Source organism: Macrobrachium nipponense, chromosome 17, assembly GCF_015104395.2.
Source record: "Macrobrachium nipponense isolate FS-2020 chromosome 17, ASM1510439v2, whole genome shotgun sequence".
NCBI lineage: Eukaryota > Metazoa > Arthropoda > Malacostraca > Decapoda > Palaemonidae > Macrobrachium > Macrobrachium nipponense.
Genome location: NC_087210.1, coordinates 85,513,496 through 85,537,858, shown reverse-complemented (window position 1 = coordinate 85,537,858; position 24,363 = coordinate 85,513,496). Strand labels below are relative to the sequence as shown.

General features: G+C 37.5%; 2 protein-coding genes across 2 annotated transcripts in view; one reads left to right on the top strand and one right to left on the bottom strand.

Annotated features, from left to right (window-relative positions):
- Window positions 1–5,224, top strand: part of LOC135196415 (fibrinogen-like protein 1) — a 5,325-nt gene extending 101 nt beyond the window's left edge. The window contains exons 1-5 of the mRNA XM_064223220.1: window positions 1–891; window positions 2,748–2,894; window positions 3,215–3,327; window positions 3,537–3,701; window positions 3,786–5,224. The exon at window positions 1–891 is cut by the window's left edge and continues 101 nt beyond it. Of these exons, the coding sequence (XP_064079290.1) occupies window positions 73–891; window positions 2,748–2,894; window positions 3,215–3,327; window positions 3,537–3,701; window positions 3,786–4,131 (1,590 nt within the window). The 5' untranslated portion in view covers window positions 1–72 and the 3' untranslated portion in view covers window positions 4,132–5,224. The remainder of the gene's footprint in view (window positions 892–2,747; window positions 2,895–3,214; window positions 3,328–3,536; window positions 3,702–3,785) is intronic.
- A 2,042-nt stretch (window positions 5,225–7,266) lies between these two features.
- LOC135196414 (fas apoptotic inhibitory molecule 1-like) lies at window positions 7,267–22,978 on the bottom strand. The gene is made up of 5 exons (XM_064223219.1): window positions 22,552–22,978; window positions 16,716–16,838; window positions 14,381–14,503; window positions 11,541–11,690; window positions 7,267–7,441 (listed from the first exon to the last, which is right to left on the bottom strand). Exons 1-5 carry the CDS (start codon window positions 22,555–22,557, stop codon window positions 7,292–7,294), a joined length of 552 nt encoding a protein of 183 aa, XP_064079289.1. The 5' UTR covers window positions 22,558–22,978; the 3' UTR covers window positions 7,267–7,291.
- Window positions 22,979–24,363: the final 1,385 nt, after the last annotated feature.

Sequence of the window (24,363 nt, the reverse complement as noted above, 5' to 3'; positions counted from 1 at the left end):
GTGTTTCCTGACGGGGATAACTTTGAGACTAGTGATTTTACTCGATACATCTCAGTCGTACTTGTCGGTAAAATGATATCTCTCGGTACTTTGCTATTTCTGTGCGTTCTCAGCTCCGTCGTTTGCGATGATTACGACGCCACGCCCATGGAAGACCCCCTCGAACCGGTTTGGAAGCGCATGAATTCCCTCTCGGGCGAAGTCCTCAAAGGCTTCCAGACGCAGATGGACCAGTTCCTTCGAGACGCCGAATCGCACATCGACAGTAAATTTCGTAATCTCCTGTCGGAGGTCAACAGAACCGGTTTAGCGACGTCGCCAGCGGGTCCTGGGGCTGATCCAGACAGGCAGGTCAACCTGGTGAAGGAGGGCGTGACGGCGTGGATCGAGAACTTCTATAGAGACACCATCAAGAAGGAGAACGAGGCCGCCATAGCGAAAGCCTCAGGGAACATCCTGGTGAAGTTGGACGCCCTGGAGAATAAGCTGATCGAACACATCAACGTGAAAATCAGCGCCCTAGTCAGCGCCGGCACGGGACCAGGTTCCAACGCTACCGGAGGGGCGTTAGCTCTACCGGCGGGAACTTACGTAGGCGACATGGAGTCGGCGATAACGAACCACATCACGGGGAAACTGACGGACATAGAGAACAGCATACTTAACCACCTGACTGAACTGGCGTCCTCCTTGAGTGCCAGTCAGTCGAAACTGGACAACATCCAGAAGCACCTGTCTAAAATCGTGGAGGAGATCGGCGACGCCGGGTTCTCCTCGTCATCCTCTCCAGAGAGTTCTGCAGCTGGAGGTGAAAGTTGCGTTCTGTTGGTCAACAAAGTGACGGAGCTAGTGAACGGGTCTCAGCTGACGACAGATTTCCTCGAACAACAGGTTAGTTTAAAATCTTAGTATTGTTATTAATTTTACAACGACGATTTTTATGAAAAAGAAAATTATTATAGCAAAGGCAGTCCTTGCTTATTTTAATAATAATAACATCAACAATATTTTAACTTCAGAAAAAATGTTATAACAAGGTAAAGCAACCCTAATCTGTGACTCGATACTGACTGACCACGTGAGAGCAAAACTTTTTTTTTTTCTTCTTTTTGCCTGTCTCCATTCTGCAAAACGTTAAATATTTTAAATAAATACAGTAACGTGACATTTCCTCGGTTTATTTCCGACTCTCTCTTTCTGTTTGGCGATCTAATGAAAAGAAGTTTAAAGAAGGGCACATTTGCTTATTAGAAAGCAACAAACACATATAATACATAGACACATTTATACGAGTACATACCCATGTATGTTTATACTTATATATACGTGTGTATGTATATAGTATATACACATACACAAACTTACCAGTCGGTATACGACTTTCTCTTACCCTTCCTTGTTATGTTTCTCCCCTTCCAAACAAGGAGAGGCCATTTTGAAGAAGAGCAGATAACTTGTCCCTCTCCATCGTCTGGTTACCTTCAAGGCACTGCCAGATTGGCCCTCTACCCTCACCATCCCCACCCCTTCCCCCCCCCACCACCACCACCACCACTCACTCCAACAGATCCCCATCCCCACCCAAGTAAACCAGAGTCGCTTCTGGTGACATGAACTGGCCCTTTGTTTGTGTGGAGGGCATATTTGTTTCGTTTCTTCCTTTAAACAATGATAAATACAAACACAAACGCATGCATGCACACAAATATGTATGTGAATTATCTCAAGGAAGTGTTTTATGATTTATTTTTATTTATTTCGCACGATGTTTGCACGTATTTTTATGTTTAAAACAAGTTTATAGCGCATGTTCCGTTAAGCAAGCTCTTGGATCTGCATTCGTATGCTTCTTAGATTACAGGAAAGATTCCATCTGATTTTCTGAGAATCCAGAATAAGAAAAAGGACCAGGATTTCCCCATGGGTCTCTCTCTCTCTCTCTCTCTCCACAGAAAATACTCAAAGCTTTCCTCGTAAACAAAACTGTTTGGTCCACTGTCACGTAACCTATTTACGTTAAACGAAACCCAGACAAGAAATAATGGATGGAAACCAGAAATGAAGAGATACAACACATCCCATTGTGGGAACTTCTTTACATACAAGGTATGTGACACGTGGAATAAACTGCCACCAGAAGTTGTAAACAGCAACAGTGTGGAAGATTTTAAAAGAAAGCTAGACAAAATCATTAGGACACTGTGGATGAGCAGGAAAATCTGCTCCTGCAGATAAGTGAGCACACAATGTCTCCTCGGATGGACTAACAAGTCTTTGAGACATCCTAATCCTTGTAACTCCTCGTAACTCTAGTCACTGAGAGAAAACTAAAATTTTGCTTACATAACCTTACAAGTTTTCTATGTATCTGTTAGCGCTTTAAACTGTACACACACACACACACACACACACACACAACACACACACATATATATATATATATTATATATATATAGATAGATATAATAATATATATATATACATATATATATCTGTCAAACACTTATATCGCACGTTATTCCAAATGTGCACACACACATACAATTCTTATGTATGTATGCATATACCATATAAATACTCTAGCGATCAGGGATGCAGTTGTGGCATCCGGAATATATGGTTGCAACTAGCTTAAAGTGCTTTTAAAGGCCTTTTGATTGTACGCTGTTAGAACACAGGAAAAGACATTCATGCATGCATGTACTACGTGCCTATATACGTGTGAGATTTGTTTTTTATTTCCAAAGGAACTTCGATGGAAGGAGATGCAGTCTGTGATTGCCGATGTTCGTGATACGCCCTCATATCTCCCTCGAGATTGTTCCGACATCCACTGGCATCATCACGACGCCGGGTCTGGAGTTTATCAAATTTATCCCAGTTTGGACCGTAAGGTTGGTTGGGTTTGAAATATCCCTTAGTTCTCTTTCCCATGGTTTGCTTTTTTTAATTGGCCGTGGCACAACTATTTTATTATGTTTCATTGTTTTAATACCCTTATTATTTTCTTAAATACCTTCCATAGCATCTATAGTAAGCTAATTATGAAATATCCACTAAATAACGAAGGACTGGTGTAATAGATGAATGTATTTACTGTTTCAAAGTCTATCTTGTCGTAAATTCTTAATCAAATGTGTTAATCTATTTAAATTGAAAAACAAGTCTTAAATAAATACCGATAGAAAATGTTTGTTCACACGGACTTACACAGAACAGCGTCAGCGCATGGTGTGACATGGGAGATGGTCAACAAGTAACTGAAGGAGGTTGGACCGTCATCTTACGTCGGAGGGAAACAGACTTCGGACATGAGGATTTCAACAGGTATAGTAGTAGTAGTGTTGGTGATGGTTTACCTTTGAAAAGGCTCGGTGCACCAGCACACTCACTTGCTTGTCTAGTACAGTTGAAGGTCGTTGCAATTGCATTTCTTTCCAATGAACCGATACATGGCAAAGTTAGGACATTATAGATAACCCACCCAAACAGCTTCTGTAGAATGTATTTATTCTTTCCCGCCTCTTTTGTTCAAGATCTTGGGCTGAATATTCGGCGGGCTTCGGCGACCCGGCTGAAGGAGAATGGTGGTTCTCCTTGTCCTTCCTCCACTCTCTCACCTACAGGCAGCCTTACAGCATCAAGTTCGTCATGAATGACATCGAACTCGGAAGTTTCTACGCAGAATACGACACGTTCAGGTAAGCTACGAATGTATGAAAAGTGATTAACATCATTCGCGTCGAAGTCACTGTATAGTAGGTCTATTAATGTCATTATTCCAGGGTGGAGGACGAGACGCGCTCCTACCGCCTGATCGTAGACGGGTTTTCAGGCAACGTCACCAACGACGCCTTTAAGGGCAAGCACCACGGAATGCCCTTCAGTACCCCAGACGTCGACAACGACAACTACAGCAAGGGATCCTGCGCTCTTTCGAACAGCGGGGGATGGTGGTTCAACGCCTGTTACTACACCACGTTGACGGCGCCGTTCCCCACCAGCGCCGACAGGGAAGCCAAGACCATTCGCTGGGTTCACGATTCATCTTGGCTGGTTCTCAACGACGTCACTGTCAAGATCAGACCAGCTGGGTATGCACAGCGATTCGACACACACAGCGTCGAATAATACTTGTAGTGAATTCGACACTTTTCCTCTTTCGTTCAAACTCCCAAAAATGGCGGCAAACCGGAGGAAGAAAGAGAAAATGTATTTTTTTATCGGACTGGTAAAAATGTCTTTTCATCGAAGCTCAGATTGTCGTAACAGTTTCGCTAAATGTCATAGTGTTTATCAATATCATTTTTCTGGTGCACAGATAATTTCGTAAACATAACTCTTGATATTGATCTTTTGACCCTTCAAGTTCCTGGCAAAATGAAAGCACGGTTTAACTGCTGTGTTTTGTTGCAATATCCTTAAAGGTATAGTGTTTCATTTTAATTAGAGGGAGAGCCGTTCCAAATTTATAATCCTTAATACTACTACTACCACCACCCCCTCATTGGAATGGATTAGATTGGTTATTTTTTGCCTGTTACATTAGTTGTTTCTAAATTCGTGTGAAGTGCAATACGACAGGTTTTATTGGAAAATAAATTCTATTGAATAAGTAGGCCTATCTACTGAATGTGATTAGCTCCTTTGTAAGGTAAGAACTTGTCTTTGTTAAGGGATTAAAGTTTGTTTTGAGCAGTACTTTTTTGAGTCTGGGTAACGGGTGTGTTTATGGTGAGCTTATACGCTAATATGCCAAGTACTTAGCTAGGCTAAAGTTAATTTAAAACGTATTTTGGTGTTAATTTATGAAATCTTGGCTATCTCATGTAACACATTAGTCCTTCCTGTACTATTCTATAGGATTTTGATAATTATACAAAAAGGAAAATGTGCTTGAGTTAATATTTCCCTTAATATTAGATATGCCCGACATGAGAAAGTCTAATTCTAAAAGAACGACCTGTTTACACATGACATTTCAAGTTGAACGCGAAAGCGTTGCGCCAAGTTGAGCTTTTGAACGCTAATAGGACTCATTACTCGTAACAAATTGTCTTAAATGTGTAGCCTACGCAAAGTTCAGTAGTTAAATAACAATATAAAGAGACCAAGCCAGAAACAACAGACCTCAAAATTCCACCAGCGTGTATTTGAAATCTAAGATATCCCAAACGAATTAGAGTTTGTGTATCAAGTGAAATAAACTGATCTACTAGAGTCAGTCTGATTATTATTGTTACCTTCACTTCAAAAGACGCCCACTTTGCGTGTCAGAGAAAGTTAGAGTTGATACTGGAAGAAATGAGAAACGTAGAGAGGGATGTAAATCAAAAGATTTGATTTAGTAGACGGAATGATAAAAACCCAAAGAAGAGCAGAAGCTGTTCTGTGATATTATTCACCTCTTGACATTACTTTAGAGACCATGAAATCTCCTATCAAGAAGCTAGGGGAACATATAAGGTTAGCGCTGAAAATGAAGAATGTCGTTAACCCGGAAAGCGATGGATGTCAAAGCTCACCCAGTGGATGATCTAGAAATCTAACCACGTAGCGTTATCATACCTAAACGTATATGTGAAATATGCGGGTATGGTACACATATCAGTATTTGTATATGTATGAACACATATAGTTGGTTGAAATAATAATGAACTAAGCTTTAATTTGTCGGGGTTATTGTTGCTGATATATTTCTAAGTACTATAAAGTAAATTAGAGCTAAAGGCGATCAAAATTGCAAACAACAAAGGAATAAAGCTTTGCGCCTCATGTGAACAGCGTAGTGTGCCCACAACTGTGTTTGTGGAGTGAGCGCTTAGCTACCAAGTACCTCTTGTCTGTTTTTCCAGAGACTTGCTTATCTTAATCTTAACTGTTCGTAATGACAAAAATGAAACGCATAATGTTTTATTTTTGTTTGTTTGTTTTATTTGACTACTATCACAGCCTCTGTGATTTAGACATTAAAGTACAAATCCCTGTTTATCATATGCTTATGTTTACACACACGTTTGCATGTATTTATGTATTATGTTTGTCTGTGTGTGTACGTGTATGTATATATATATATATATATATATATATATATATATATTTATATATATATATATATATATATATATATGTAAGTGTTTGTCGTTTCATTCTGGTTGAATGCCTTAATGTATAGAGTGAATATATCTGAATGAATGATGCTTATATACAACGTTGCAAACTAGGTCTACCAATACATACAGCTTTTAACAACAACGTGATTTGATACAGCAATTTGCGTTAACATTCAACAACAGAGAGAAAAAAAAGAAACTACCACCAAGATAATAAAAATCTCGAATTCATAAAGGTTTTTTTTTTTTTTTTTTAGTTTTTTTAATTACCATTCCACTGAATTTATCTTAATATTGCCAAAGATATTTTGTTGTCGTTGTTTACTTTTGTGTATTATGGATATCAAAATTATTACATAATTGTGTCAAGAGACATACTTTATTTTTTATTTGTTTCTTTAAAAAGAGCCTTAACGTGCGTGTGTCGTCCGTGAAGGTACGTATTTCGTCCGTGAACGTATTTCGTCAGTGAATGTATATCGTCCCTGAACATACGGATTTCCTTCATGAACGTAGTCCTCGAACGTACATATTTCGTCCATGAACGTAGTCCTTGAACGTACAGATATTTCGTCCATGAACGTATGTCGTCCGGGAATGTGTGTGTCGTCCGTGAACGTACGCATTTCGTCCTTGAACGCAGGTGTGTCCTCAGTAATAAATAAATAAATAAATAAAAAAACACGCATTTGCCTCCCGATTTTCGGAAAAAAATGGGTGCTCAATTCATGATGGAAAAACATTAATTAACAATAAAGACTAAAACTAAAACCAGGATAGTTATTATAAGATTCGTTTCCATAGGACAATTGTTTTTTTTTTTTCAACTTTCTTTTTTTATTTGAGGATGACAGTCGGCAAAATGGCCATACCTCTGGAGATTCTGATGCTACAGAATCAACTGTCACGGTGATCTCACTTATGCTAATGCAGAGAGAGAGAGAGAGTCGATATTTCTCCATATCGTGAGACCCTTGCTAAATCAATGCCACAAATAATACAGCAAAATAGTTTTCAGACATTTTTCTCTAGATTATTGACGTGTGACCCCGATCGTTTGCAAAATCATTTTCCTCTTCCTCCCCCCCCCCCTCCCCCCCCCCCATGCCACCCTCTCTCTCTCTTCTCTCTCTCCTCTCTCTCTCTCCTCTCTCTCTCTCTCTCTCCTCTTTTCCTCCTCATTCCACAGCCTCTGGAATCTCGGTGTCGTCCACGACTAGGGAATGGATGATTCCCTCTCTTCTGTTCCCGCTGCTGACCGCCTTGATGTAAGCCGGGTGACCCGCCAGGTCGAAGTGGGTTTCCGTTCCGTCATCCACGAACTCGCCCTGGAACAAGCAGGTGAAAGTTATTCTGGAATTAGTGGAAGAAAGCAAACCTGAAAGCAGGAGAGAGTTACGCTGAAATTAGGAGAAGAAAGCAAACTTGGAATGAAGGAAGAAAGTTGCTCTGGAATTAGAAGAAAGCAACACTGATAGGAGGAGAAAGTTCCCCTGGAATTAGCGGAAGAAAGATATCGCTGAATTTTTGGCGCATTTTGCATCTTGCATCTTGCAGCTGCAGTTTACGCAAACCAAGAGGCGGTGGCAAAACAAATTGAAGTAAATAGTTTGTACCTACTTCCGTGTGTGTGTGTTGAAAAATACCCAAGGCTCAGGCATTCTGTGACCTACTAGACCACAAGACCCTCCAAACTTGCAAAGTCATTCATCTCTGGAGAGTGTATATGCTTGAATTAAAAAGGTTTGGAACACCAATGTATCTCTCCGATTGGAGGTAATTCAGTTGGCGTATTGACTACCCAATTTCACTGGGGACTGACTATTTACGAAGTTTACGCATCAAGAGATTGATCTTGAGAGAGAACGCCAATCAATCCTTGCCTGTAGGTGTCCTGGAAAACTTTTCCAGGAAGGGAGGTTTATTGAAGTTGAGGGAAGAGTTAAAGGAGGCGGAGGAGAAGTGAGGAGACAAGGTGATAAAAAGGGAAAGGAATTTAAAGCAAGAATGAAAGAAGATGGAGAATAAAACTTTTATTGCATTATGATCGCCGATCCTGCCTTCATTGTAGTGTGTATTGTGCAATTTGAGTTTTGAATTTGTGTTTTCCTTATCTGTATCACTTGATTGGTTAAGTCCACTGGCAATCTAAGAAATCCAAAATTTGAGGTGATCTTCCAGCGTCCTTGCGTCTACCTTCCTCCAAGGTGTCTACCTTGGATGGGTTTCGTAACACCCCTAGGATTACGGATAGAGAGAGAGAGATATATATATACCTGGTTACCTTTGACGTAAAGCTTTCGCTCAAACTCAGTCTCGAGTTTGAAGGTGCGAAGTGACTATACTCTATTTTTTTTTGTTCATCTGTCCATCCGCCTGTGGTGTTTTTGTATGGTAACACTGCGTCCCGGGCTTTAGATAGTTACATTAGCTTACATTCAACGATTATAATAATATCCTATTTCGAATATTAACGGTGTAATTCGCATATAGTAAATTATTAAAACCCTTTTCAGTTGCAAATGCACACCCAGATATCCTTTTATTTACCTAAAATTTACACACAGCATAACTATTTAAAGCCCGGGACGCAGTGTTACCATACAAAAACACCACAGGCGGATGGACAGATGAACAAAAAAAACAGAGTATAGGAATGGAATACGTATGGTAGAATCAGGGGTTTCTTAACTGCCTCTGTTACTACATGGTTAGTAGGAACTGTTCTTACTGTTATCATTGTGTTGACGTAAATGCTTATTACTCTTGAATACGTTCAAGATTAACCTGTGCGTAAGGTTGTGTAATTTCTTTATCTTTTAATGCATATCCGAAATCCTGCGTCGTGCTTTTTATTACTGTAGTATTTCCGTTAGTGTACCTCACGCGGTGTAATGAGGCATTACTTAATATTCTGCGGCGTCCCGTGCCAGCATAAGGCTGGCTTAATCCAAGGCCTTGCTTAATCTATCATCGCCCCTTCGGCCCCTAACTCCAACCCCTTTCATTCCCTTTTTCTGTACCTCTGGTCGTATTCTCCTTCTTCCATCTTACTTTCCTTAACGAACAGTTTTTTCTTAGTGCAACTGCGAGGTTTTCCTCCTGTTATAACTTTAAAAACTTTTTACTCTTGATTTCCCCCTCAGCGCTGAATGACCTCGTCATTCCAGCGCTTGGCATTTGGCCTAAATTCTATATTCCATTTATATCACCGAGGTACTTATGTTAGAGACATTTGAAACCAACATTTATACGTTGGAGCGTCTGTCTGTAATACGTAGTAACGTGAAATTCAGAAAGTTACAAATAATACTATACTAACATTTGGCAGACTGCCTACGAGTATTGCGTCTTGTTTTGAAGACCAAACTTGAGACTCTTGTTACTCTTCAGTATACCATTCCCCTGAGAACCGTTGGCCCTAACAGTATGCACATATATTCTAATGTCCGCGTCATCAGAATCTTAATATCTTCATCTTGATTTGTTAGGAGCAATTTGCTTGCTTATCGGTGTCATCAAAGATTATCTGGTTTTTCTTTGGTTTCTTATCTACGCGCCACCTAGTCCTAGGTACGAGCACCACGGTCTAAGTATAATATATACCTAGACCGTGGCTAGCAGTACGAAACATTGTATGGCAAATGTAAAGTAGATGGCCGCACGAAGATACCTTTGTTTATTTTATTTTATATAATTTGTTTATCCCACAATTTAGAAATGTGTATGTAACACTTTGATCCCCGAGGGACTAGTACTAAACACGGCGTCCCAACTTCCAAGAAGCTTCCGCTATGTTTAGTACTAGCACCTTGGAGTAGGTGACGCCATGTTTAGTACTATAGTAGATTCACATCAACCGTGCATTTGATGTCTAGGCCAGTCCCTTACGACGCTCCTGATTGGCTGTTGATAAGCTAGTCGCAGGGCTGGAAACTCTGTCTCTCTCTCGAGAGTTCACATAGGCAGGATGTATGTTCCACCTCTCCTGAGGGATACTTATGAAAGACATATCTCTCAGATGTGGAACATAAACCGTACCCATGTGAACTCTCGAGAGAGACTTAGCGTTTCCAGCCCTGTGGTTGGTTTACCAACAGCCAATCAGGAGCGTCGTAAGGGACTGGCCTAGACGTCAAATGCACGGTTGATGTGAATCTACTATGGCACCTCGGAGTAGGTGACGCCATATTTAGTACTAGCACCTCGGACTAGGTGACACTTAGGTAACAGGCCAAAGTGGCACCGGTTATTTTTCTGGGAGAAGAGGACGTCGAGTTGCTCATAATAAAATACAACTGTATCTTTTTATCTTTTTTTTTTTCTTATCTGATCTTGGCCTGCTCGTTCCTTTGACACGCGAGTCGTCCATTTGAAGTCAGGCTGCTTTCTACGACTCGCTGCCTAATGTATATTGATTATTTTGGCGGATGTGCACGAACAGAGATTTGTTATGCACTTATTGTATATAATACACTCTCAGTCATTATTTATTCATAAATGTTGAAGCAGAAATTGTCAATCCAGTACAGGTATAAAAAGATATACATATATTTTTTTGAGATTAGACAACTGAAACCGACATTCGTTCGTGATAATAGTTAAAAGAAAGGGAACAAAATGCTCAGAAGTGTATGTGTATGGACACTTAAGGAGTGATCTAAACACCAGCTTTCCCCTGGAGAAGGTCAGATAGACTTAGATAAGGTCAGGACCTTTAGATCACGTGACACCTAGCAAGGTCACGTTTCAACGGAGACAAATGACTAACGGCTCATATATACGTCAACCACGTTTGTTTCTGAGAATTTAGTTAGTAACCAAAATTCAAAGGACGAAAATATAAACAGTAAGATGAGTTATGAAATTCAAGGTATGAATTTTGACTTTTTTTTTCTTTTAGGTTTATGATATTAGTAAGCAACTTGTAATATTTTTTTTAACAAAATCATAGTTACTGATTGATTAACCTTATCCATTAAAAACTGCAATAAATGCATCATATATCTAGTATACATACATACATACACACACACACACACCACACACATATATATTATATATATATTGTATATATATATTATTATATATATATCTATATATATTATTTTAATTATTATATATATATAATATATATATATACACACACCGTGCATCAAACAAGAACAGTATCTTAATTATTTCTTTTCTTAAAAAAAAAAACACTCACAATTGTGTAAAGTCGCCTTCTAGAGAGAGAGAGAGAGAGAGAGACTTCTCGTTCTAGAGAGAGAAAGAGAGAATGTCGTTCTAGAGAGACAAAAAGAGAGAATCTCGTTCTAAAGAGACAGAGAGAGAGAGAGCTTCTCGTTCTAGAGAGATAGAGAGAAGACAAGATTCTCGTTCGAGAGAGACAGAAAGAGAGAGAGAGAGAATGAGTGTACTTACGGCAGTCTCCAGTTTCTTCCCGTTGACCCAGACGTCTAGCGTGTCCCGCTCGAGGACGATTCTCATAAAAGAATCCTCCACAGGGACGACCCACGTCTTCAGAATCTTACTCTGGTTCTCGGTGAATCTCTTGTAACTCTTGCCGTTGACCTTGCAGGAGAGAGAGAGAGCGGTCCTGAATGGCCTTATTATCACAAGGAAGGATGGAAGGAAGGACAATCTTTCTTTTTGAAAAGGTTCCTACTTTCCGTATACATTGAGTACCGTGTTTTCGGTAATAATGAATGATTTGTTTACATTTATATTTATTTATTTGTTAATATTTGTATCTACTTATTAGTTAATATTTGTATCTATTTATGTGTTCATTTGTTGATATTTGTAGGTATTTATTTGTTAATTTTTTAATATTTGGATCTATTTATTTATGATTTGTTTACATTTTTGTCTATTTATTTGTTAATTCGTTAATATTTTTATTTATTTATTTATTCATTTGTTAATATTTGTAGCTATTTATTTGTTCATTTTTTTCTGAGTTTCCTATTACGTTCCGTAAATTCTTTCAAATGAACACCATAATATTCTTTGGAAGCTTCAAATTCAAGTCAGTGGCCCTGTGGTGGGCTTGTCACACATGAATAGGGTTCATCTTCCTAATAATGATAGCAATAATATTAGTAATACAATAATACCACTTCGTTAAATAGTTTGGTTTCCAGAAGAGGTTACGAACACGTTTAATTGCAAAACAATGGATACATTGCCATAATAACTCTTAGCTAGCCAAAACTGGACGACACAAAGCACTCATCTTTCAAATCCTTTGTATTTACACTCACATACCGACAGGCAATGCGAGGCATATTTAAATGTCGCACTAAACGCTTGGCAAAGAACGTGTGATCAGGAAATAACACACGGGATCGTGTCCCAGTGATTTACGAAGTATTAAAAACAAAGAAATAAACAAAACAAAAAACCAACAGCTGTACCGCAGAGGCTATTTATAGTTTTAAAGTGATTAATAATTTTTTTCTCACACATGTTGTAATAATATATATATATATATATATCTATATATATATATATATTATATTATATATATATATATATACTATATATAAACATATATAAATATATATATATTATATACATATATATATATATATATATATACATATATATATAGATATATATATATATGGGGATACAATCCACAATTAAGTAAAATCCTCTTGTAGTTTAAAATATATATTTCTTGTACAGGATTAAAGCTTTCGACCACCAACTGTGGTCTTGTTCAGTGTACAAGACCACAGTTGATGGTCGAAAGCTTTAATCCTGTACAAGAAATATATATTTTAAACTACAAGAGGATTTTACTTCATTGTGGATTGTATCCCCATTTACTTAGAGGTACGACATAGTACCTGGCTTCTGCATATATATATATATATATATATATATATATATATATATATATATATGATATATATATATATGTATATTTGTATATATAGAATATTTGATTATGGAGGAACGCTTTGGCTCTCTCTGTCTCTCTTCTTTCTCTCTTTGAAATCAAGAATAAAACAAATAAGCAAATATCTAATATATATATATATATATATGTGTATATATATATATAATATATATATATATATATATATATATATAATATATAATCTTGCTTACTTTCTGTCTGGTTCACGGTTTAGAAAAAGAGAGAGAAATGTGCTATTCTGCCCATGTCAGTTCCTTGACATGACCTTCGTGGTTTCCGATTGCATGACGGGGAGGAAGGGGGGGGGGGGGGGGGGGGGGGGGGGGGGGGGGGCGGGGGAGGTCAGATCGCGTGACTGGACGACTGACTGCCCGGGAAAAGCTTTCGCTTGGACTCGCCAAAGCAATTTCTTCTTATCTTTTCATTTGCTTCTCGTTAAGTGTTGCTGCTTGGTGGCAAAGCTTTCAAGTTCACGTTGTTTATTGGTAGTTTGATTACCCTCCAGCCAGGAAGTTTAAATTTGTTTATCTAGTTTTTGTGTGTGAGTGTGTGTGTGGACTATTTGCGTTCGTGTTTTGGGAATAATTCGTCGCCCCTTTTACTTTGGCGAATTGTCGAACATGGATTTTATTTTCGATTTTTCTGTATTAGTTATCTGCATCGACGGTGGTTTCGTTAACACCCCTTTTTTTCTTTTGGTTACTTGTCGAATATGGATTTTATTTTCACTTGTTTTTATTTTACCTTTTTTAGTTACCTGCATCGACGATGTTTTTTTTTTCTTTTTTTGACTCCTGTTCTAGCTAAGTATGAAGAGTGTGTCTCTCCCACCATACGTCCTGGATAGTGAAACAGACAAACTTCATACTTTGCTGAAGGACAACGTCAATGACAGAATCACCGTCGATGCAGATAACTAAACAAAAGAAAAGAAAAAAAAAAAAAAACTTGCATATATATATATTCGACACTTTGCAAAGGAAAAAAAAGACATTGTTTACCGTGTCTAAAATACTTTCCCTTGCGTTTGTGTATTCATTTACAAAACACTCTTCTGTACGTATGTTATTTTCTCAAACAAATGATGGACGCGTATAGCCAGAATGCCCACACACTCATTGAATAGCTCTGTCTATTTACAGAAAAAAAAATATATCTCGACAAAATATCGGAGCACTAGACCAACCAGTAGCATAAAAATCCATTAAAAATATATTCGAAAGTTATCTCGACAAAATATCGGAGCTCTAGACCAACCAGTAGCATAAAAATCCATTAAAAATAAATGGGAAAGAAAGAAGTAAGAAGAGAGAGAGAGAGAGAGAGAGCTCACCTCTAACGAGTATTCGTACGAAAAGCCGCCAACTGGTTCGATCTTGATCACGCATTTCGTATCTCCGATGTCGAACACTTCGCTGCCGACCAGTTTGAACATCCAATCGTGCCGCATCCTTTCCTGTGAACAACACATCAGATCTTGAATATATATACAAACGCACGTACAGACTTACATACTTATATATTAAATATACACATATATATATAAGTTTCTGACTCACATCAGGATCGAACCCAGGTCTTTCAATTGAAAGACGAGACACTGCTGCCAACCAAGGCACGAGCTTTTGTTTATGACTGTGTGTGGCCTGGTTGACAGCTGCTATCCCGTCTTAAAAGACGTGGGTTCGATCCTGATGTGATCAGGAAATTTATTTCTGTTCCCCACGTGTTTGTGTTGATTATTTCTATCATATATACATATATATCTGTGTGTGCGTGTTTTATATGAGTGTATGTATAAACTCGCCACGTATATCAGTACATTACTACCCTAGCACAATTTACCTTGTTTGTTTGTATGGTGTTTTTACGTTGCATGGAACCAGTGGTTATTCAGTAACGGGACAATTCACCTTGTATTTCATTAATTTATCATTTATTTTTGTCAATTCAGCTGTTAGTTTATCCTTTTTCTTATCTAATAACTGATGTCTCCTTTCTATATTTCCTGTTATCTTCTGCATCTTTTAAACAAACACCATAATTTCAGGCCAGTGGCCAGTGTAGGCTTGCTCCATATGAGTATGATCCATTTTCTTAATAATAATAATAATAATAATAATAATAATAATAATAATAATAATAATAATAATAATAATAATAATAATCATAATAATAATAATATAATAATAATAAAAGAATGCGTTTTGCATAAGAAGACGTGGACTTGATAGTATAACAGCAATCTATTTCCTAGACGAATTATATGCTTGCAGCACAAATAATCACCTGCGCAAGGTTATTTGTTTTTAGAACTATTTGCTGCCCAGCCTTGACCCTAAAAATATTATTTTTAGCGAGGAAAGTGATAAAATAAAAGAAGAGGTTGTAAAATTCGCCATAAAAAAGATTTAGGTGTCAACTTTTATTTAATAAATTTTTTTCTATAATGGAGGCATTTTGCTAAACCAAGTAGGGGCCTATGAGAGAGAGAGAAAAAGAATAAGGTAGACGTAACGCCACTCTTAAGAAGAATCAACACAGAATAATAAACGGGACTAGGATGAGTCACCAGCATTAAGCAGAATATCGATGGAATATTATCAAACGTTGCATTATGGCATTGCCGAAATTTCTTGCAATGGCCCTGGTAGGAATGTTGCCTGACGACTTGGGAGGAATTACGTCATTTCAGATGTCAATGACACATGGATTATCCTCTTCTCTCTCTCTCTCTCTCTCTCTCTCTCTCTCTCTCTCTCTCTCTCTCTCTCTGTCTGTTCTAGGTATTTGAACGTCGCAGAACTTTATTCCCGGTATTTTGACCCCAGTTAATTAGGAACCGGTTTCGTGAACTCCCGGTAATTTGGCACCCAAAATAAACAAATAGCTTATTGAGGAAGCATGTGTAATTGTAAATAGCTTAGGATTACCTTATTTAGGTAATGGATAATACATAATTTGATTGTTAGTAAGTTGAAGGCTTAGTTTACACACACACACACACACATATATATATATATATATAAAATATATATATATATATATATACACACACATGTATATACATATATAAATTATATATATATATATATATTATATATATATAATATATATATTATATATATTAAATATAGTAACATTGCTTAATATTTACCATATAAAAGAAATTCAGCTAGTGTATTACACGAAAATGAACGCATTCCCATATTCATATATCTCGGAAGCAAATTGAGGTTTAGATAAGCAATAAACTGCCAAGTTCATGCACAGCGCCCCAATAAGTCATGAAAAATTGCTGAGCAAAATCGTAACAAACGATGCAACAGAATTATAAACATCCAGCAGACCATTTCTTAAACAAAATTGAAAATGCAAAACGTTGATTTTTGCATCGTACGTCAGGAGCAGGGGAGCCGTTTCATAGGCATACCCCCTGCCAGAATTACAACTACTACTACACACCATCTTCTTCCCCTAAGGGTGCGTTCCATTTAGAAGATATGGATTTTGACATTCCTCTTACTTCTTAAACAACTGTGGTTATCGGATAACCTATAACGTACGTGCCCAGACCAAATATTTGGGTTGAATATTCGATGACAAGCGTGAACATCGATGCAAAATTCAGGATAAAGGTATTATTTTTTTCTTTCTCTCTCCGTTACCTCTCCATCGACCCAAAGAACGCGACGTCCTGTGGTCGTGCCGTGCTCGAATCCCACTTTGTGGACACCGTCGCTGAGCCGTACTTCCCATAATGCCACCAAGTCTCCGCCCAAACCCATTTCCTGAAGAATAAGAAGAAGAATAACAGTGAAGAGGGAATTAAAATTGATCATGACTCTCTCTCTCTCTCTGAATGATAAAAATCTCTATATTATAGTACTAGGTGATTTTAGACTTCTCGTAAACATTGTAAGTTCGCATATGATATTTGATTACTGTACCACATTTAAAACATACCACGGATGAAGCCTAGGCTATCATGGCATGTATGTCATACGGAACAATTCCTCCTCCCCCCCTCCTGTCTTCTCTGATTCCTGTCACGTCCCCCCTATGAAATTCTGTCTTTCAGTTTGATCCGTTTTCCTGATTTTTCCTAAAAATCTTGTTTGCATACATATAGGCATAGTTTTCAGTCCATAGGCCTAAAGGTTAATGTGTATAAAATATATACGACTCAGCCTACATAAAGAAGCGTTACAGAGAAGGGTAATGGCCGTCCTATTACCGCAATTTCCCAATTACATATTTTTGTAAGTAGGCTTGTCCATATTTGATCAATTGATTCTGCCTTATAGGAAGTTTTGAGCCAAGTTAGGTCGAAGCTGATTCATTTATTCTGGAGAAGAAGCCGAGAGCGTAAACACATTGAAACAAACTTCATAGTTCACCATTTCTGTGCTCAGGTCATCTAAGAGCAAGAAAATGAAGACTGTTACATTAAATTGTGATTCCGTAGAAAGAAATGAGACTTAGAGAGTTGACCCTAATCGCAAATCAAATACAGAATACATGTCGTAACGTTTTTATTACTTTGTCACACGAGTGTGTGTGTGTGTGTGTGTAGCCTTTGAAAATACCATACATTAAACTCAATTAATGAAAAAGCAGAAGAACCCCTTCACTCAACTTGTAACCTCGAACTGGACGAGCCGAAACGAATTGTGATTCCGTTACAAGAAATGAGACCTAGAGTTGATACTAATCGTGAATCATCATCAAATATTATCGTTAGGAATAATAAATGCTGCATCGTTCTTACGCAGCTGTCAATATATTTGAGCGTGTGGGTGTGTGTATATCCTTTGAAGTTGCCGTAAATTAAATGCAATCAATGAAACAGCAGAGGAACGCCTTCGTTCAACTTGTAGCCTTGAACCGAAAGAGCCAAAATTGCCATGTTGAGCTACGGCAGCTGGTTTCACTCAGAACTTCCTATGGACAAACTTTAATCATTGATCCTTTGTTTGATTTCACACTTATCAATTCGTTTCCATAGTACCATCAAAGAATGAAAAGTCTTACGTGCATTGATGCCATTCGCCATTTCGTGAGAAGGGGTCTCGCTGTGCAGCGATGTTATGCGCAGTCGTTCAGTTGCTAAACTTATTATTCATCGAATTTTGACAGTTGACATTTCTCTTAGTCTTTCCACGTGGGAGTTCAGTCTATATATTATATGTTTGACAACTACAACATAGGCATGACACGTGGAGTACAGAAGAGACAAGAGAAACAGTAGGATATATGTATATATAATATATATATATATATATATATATATAGATATATATAGATATATATATATGATGTATAAGTATTATATATATATATATATATATATATATATATATGTGTGTGTCTGTGTCTGTGTGTGTGTGTGTGTGTGTGTGTGTGTGTGTGTGTATATATATAATCAGTTGGTCACTGTTTACCAGATACATTTATGTATGTCGTGACAGTGCCTTAAATCCAAATCCAAGAATATGAATTAATTATGCTGTCCGTAGCAGGATTCGAACCTGTTTCCAGGGTATCAGAACTTACGTGTGTGTATGTGTATGTGTGTGTGTTGGCTTTTATATAAAATTGTAAGTACACTGAATCTCAATAGACAAGAAAAAGAAACTGGAGAAGCTGCTTTGTGAAATATCAGGATTTACACGGGTCCAACATTTGTCCTAAGGCATTTTTGCAGCTGTATTGAAGTTAAAAAACCCCTAAATATTTTTTTTTATTATGGGAAGTCGTACGTCAATTTGTTATCCCAGTGAATACACCTGGTTAAGTAAACGGTTTCTAGAACGCATTACAAGCAAATTAGTCTTGTTGGAGTTTCGTCGAGTGAATTAACAGTAAATAATTTAGTGCTGCAAGGGTGAGTTATGCCACCTCTGCTGCTTATCCTCCTCGTAGATTTTTAGTGAAGAAGTAGTTAAGCTGTAAGGGAATTCTGAGTTTAGGGTACGATAGGAACTTGACAGAATACGCAGATAATTCCGTTTTAATCAGTAAGATACCAGAAGATTCTCGAAGCTTGCTTAGTAAAATGCCTCGTATATTTAGAGATCTGTCAAAGGAAGTTACGGAAGGTTCCATATGTAGATAAAATAATGAGGAAAGATGTATTGTTTGCATATTAGGTCTTCCACACAACCGCTGGGAGAACAGTGAGTGACCAGTGTCTAGAGTTGTTGCAAAGACCCAAACCTAATTACGTAGATTAGACCTATGGGACAGGCAACGTCAGGATGAGTGGAGATTGTTGGAAGTGAAAGCACAGGTAAGATACGAGTGGCAGAATTACTCAGCAATATCGACCTTCTGAGATAACAGTCACTTACGATAATGATATAATAGCGAGAGTAACTCACGAAATTATTCAAGCGGTAATAATTGCGCCAAATAATAAGGGTCATATACTCCAGAATATCTTACGAGTGTGAGGTTATGTTTATTATGCTTCGATGCACAAACATCATAAATTTAGGTGTTAAATGTCATAGAGGTTAATGAATAATGCAACGAATCTTTATTCATGATCGCCAGGGGTCCCGTGGGAATTCATGTTTTATTTAATCATTTGTTATTTATAAGTATATATTTCTCTTCGTTAAACATGCCGTGAGAAATCGTAGTCCTATAATTTATTTCATCGTAACATATCGTGCGAGATTATTTTCCTCCGTTTTACTAAAGGTAATTATCCCATGCTATATATATATATATATATATATATATATATATATATATTATAATATTATATATTATATATTATCAGGATCTGTATCCACACGTGATATGTATTGTCTCAGGTTCATCATTGGGAACCACTGCTCTAAAGAGAGAGAGAGAGATAGAATTTTCAAATTATGTCACATTCTCATTTCCTTTTTATTCTGTGTGGTCATGAGGGCTGACCATTGACCTTCAATGCAAGGTTATAGTATAATTCCTATACTCTGTTTTTTTCCATCTGTCTACCCGCCTGTGGTGTTTTTGTATGGTAACACTGCGTCCCGGGCTTTAGACAGTTACATTCAACGATTATAATAATATCCTGTTTCGAATATTAACGGTGTAATTCGCATACAGTAAATTATTAAAACCCTTTTCAGTTGCAAATGTACACCAGATATCCTTATTTACCTAAAACTTACACATAGCGTAACTATCTAAAGCCCGGGACGCAGTGTTACCATACAAAAACACCACAGGCGGATGGACAGATGAAAAAAAACAGAGTATAGTTTCTCCGTATCGACCCTTTCACCTTGACCTAACCGTTATGATTAGGGTCTCTCTTAGACTTGAAATGCATTTTATATTGTCCACATTAGTTAATTGCCTCGGAGCTTTCATAATTTCATTCTGATTATTCGTGAGATTTATGAAAAAACACACATATATATGTGTTTTTCTTAATATAATATATATATATATATATATATATATTATATATATTACACATATGTATATATATGCTATGCATATATATATGTATATATATGTATGCATATAATATATAAATATATATATATATATATATATATATATATATATACGCTTTCTGGCTTTGATTAACATAGTTTTTTATGTAATTTAAATCCATCGGTAATAATAATGTAGTATAATAGCAGTGGAATGTATCGTAATGTCTTCTTATTTTCCAGTATTTTTTCCATGAATCTGTTTAAAATTATTTTTAAAAAATGGCCTTTTTAACACTCCTGCACACAGTTAGAAATAAAGTTGGAGCAATTTAGTTTCATATCTCATTTGTACAATCTCGAAATCGTTCTGTCTGTTTCTCTCCTTATCTATGGGATTTACTGTCCCCTAAGATTAGACTTTGGTCGCTGCATGGATAAAGGAGGTTAAATTGTTGCATGAACCCCAGTTGTATTGAGGTGATAAGATAATCGAAGACCTGTACGATAACTTTGAAAGTTCACGTACGATGCTGCCTTTCAAAAAGGCAGAAGGAGACAGAAGAATTCAGAAGGCAAATAATTTGGATATACCGCAAAACTAATTGTTAAGAAAAAAAAACACGGTAGAAACACAAAGTTTAAGTAAATAAACTCGTATTCACATTTATTTACCTAAACTTATCTTTTTACAATGATTTATTTTCCTAGCCTATGGGTGGCATTAGTGGTGCGTGCATAATTGATCTCTTGGATGCTGGTGGGCGTTAGAAGTCCTTCCACAAACAAAGTTACTTCTTCCTTGACTGGAGAACGTGAAGGCAATGCCACTAAGTTTAAAACAGGTAGGTTATTATTTGTGAGGGTGTTGAAAAAACTTCAAAATCTCTCATTGCAGAGGTTGCCAGCGCGTGGGAGATGTGACGGTGGCAACGCGTTTCACAGAGATGACGAATTACGTAAGCAATTCGTTGAAATGGAAGGCTTAAATACTTAGCAATTTGAGCTGAAACAACAAAACATCAATCACGCAAGACTAGGAAAAGTTAAGGAAAATCCTCTCTGTAATTAGGAAGTAAATTATTTCTGATAAATGTAAAGAAGATGATGAGGATACGATTGATTCTGCCTTATGTAACTTCGAAGATTCCGGCTGAAATAATCACATACCAAGGGCGTATCTCGGACAAGGAACGCAGAAACAAGGTCTAGAGAAGACTCTAGAGACCTAGCGCAGAAAGGGATGCGTTGATGTTTTGCGGAAACATGACCGAAAGGTATAGGCCTACTGACTCTACAATTTGGGGGAGGTACCGATGTAACTTTTGACCTTTTTACGATGGAGTCCCGTGACTTTGGAACAATGCAAGATCTTTTGCCTTTTGTTCTTGAGATATTTTCAAGCAAACTACGTATGATTTAATGTTGTGGGTTTGGAAATGGTTTCGAGTGAAGGCGGAAGATCTTTCACTCTGTTGTTGGCCAAATACTCTGTTTACATTTCTATAACGTTGTTATTCCCGTGGTAGAAGTATGTCTTATATTATATAATAATGTATAAAGTATATCCAGTGTAGCACAAAGGAACGCGTGCTTGAGAATATCACAAAATCCACGTAAGAAGGTGAGTGAAAACCGGGACTTTGAACAAATACTTTCATAGTTTATCCTACATTTTCAAGTTCGTAGTGAGCTTGAAAATGTAGAAGAAACTACGAAAGTGCTTGGTCCAAGTCCCATTTTTCACTCACATTCTTAAGTGGATTTTGTGATATAATATATATGTGTGTGTGTGTGAGGACACGGAATTTGCCCGTATGAACTCTATATAGATTTGTGTATTCATATGCGTAACACTTATTCATATAACCCGTATGCATTACATGCTTATTTGCATAAGGGCGTTGCATCACGATCAGAGAGAGAGAGAGAGAGATAAATCGTCACTACAAATCATATTGTTCAGCCGTTTGTTTACATTTTCTTATTGCATTTGCAATAAGCAAAGCAAAGATCCACGTGACGAATGAACAAAAGCAATAATAATAATAATAATTCGTCTTACCTTCATGAATGCGGCAGTCCAGGTGTCAGGGTCACTGGTACAAAATTTATATCCTTGACGTAGTTGACTCAACTGCGGCGCGCTATAGGTCTACACAACTTCGTAAAAAAAATGAAAGAAAATGATCACTGTCGGTGAAAATGATCTCTCCCAGATGAATCCTGGAGGCCGTAGCCCCTTGCCCTGTCGAAAAGGGGACTATGAACACTGCAGTGTGACGGAAGACCTTCATACAACTGACTGTGTATACCTGCTGCTGCTTGGTTGAAAGACCCCTTTGTGTACTCGATTTGTTTTACCTGGTCGCCATGGCAACGGGGTGACGTGCCTGTGAAATATTTAACGGTCGACGTTAGATTATTATACACTTTTATGCAATTTTATTTGCAACGTCATCATAACTCAAGAGAATTTAACTGCCAGGATGGAAACATAAATATTTCACATCTGTTTCCAGTATAAATGGCAACTTTCGCCCGCTCGTGATGGTGGTACCAGCATCGGATGGAGAAAGCATGAGCGGTGGATACGTCAACTCGGATGACTCTTGTAAGACTAGTACACTGTAGCAGCAAGACTTGAAATTCTTGCTACAAGACTCTGCTGTGGGAAGTGACAGCTTAACCGCTGATGCGCCTTTCGATAACCGTGAAAATATTTGACGTTTCGTGTCCCAAGGCTAAACACACATTCACGCGAAGTGCTGCTCTGGGACACGAAACCGCTGTGACTTTCGTGGGTAAAGGCAAGGCCAATAGAATTTTAAAATTCTATTGGCCTTGGGTAAAGGTAGGTATACGGTTCCCTATGATGTCGATTGCTGTAGATTCATGATTCATTTTGCGGCTCTCTCTCTCTCTCTCTCTCTCTCTCTCTCTCTCTCTCTCTCTCTCTCTCTCAGAAACACTCGCGCGCAACTTGATAAATTGAACTTTATGTCCAAAATATTCTAAAAATATTCACAGGACTTACTTGACCACTAAATTTGGGAGAAGCGTAGCAATAAATTCTGGAGAGCGAACCAATCAATGAATTACGTCGACTTCCATGTTTTCAATATTTTACAGTTTGTTCATCAAAGATTCACGACATGAGTATAGCCTAGTGATGACTCAGAGCGAGCGAAGAGTTAAACGCAACACGCAGAACTCAGTTGGTACTACAGTAAAGAGAAAAGTGTCTTCCTATGTTTCATTTAGGGATGAACGCAATTTCAGAAGTTTCTTTAGTATATTTGCTTATTGAGGATAAAACTCCGTGACAGGTCGACGGTTTCTTCAGGTGAACCATTTTGGGAAATTTGAATCGAGAGTAGCCTTCGGACTGATTTTTTTTATGTATGTATAAAGAATTATATAGAATAGTCGTAATTTCTTTGTAGAGGATAAAATAAAGAGTAATATTACTGAAATATAAGATTCAAGCTCTAATTTTCTAATATTAGAATTTGATTATTTGCGACGTGTAATATATAATTTTTCTTAACATATGGTGCTAGAGGGAGTTGTTCCCAAATTTAGTAGGTTTCTGGCATGTGTTTCTTAATCATTTTGAAACCACCGATATTGGCAGAGAAAACAACTAGAGAAAGTTTTAGTACGAAAGAGTCACCCTTCAAATAAAAAAAAAAAAAAAAAAATCTCACCACATTTTTTCCCCTTACTTTGTCTCTTGGTCCTTCAGAGGAAATCAGTCCCCGTTGATTATTTTCCTGCTATGAAAACAGTGGAAGCTGTTGCTAGCTTCTGAAGAGTTGGAATAAAAATGTGTGTTGATCTGAACGGTTTTACCTTCAATTTTTGACCTTAAATT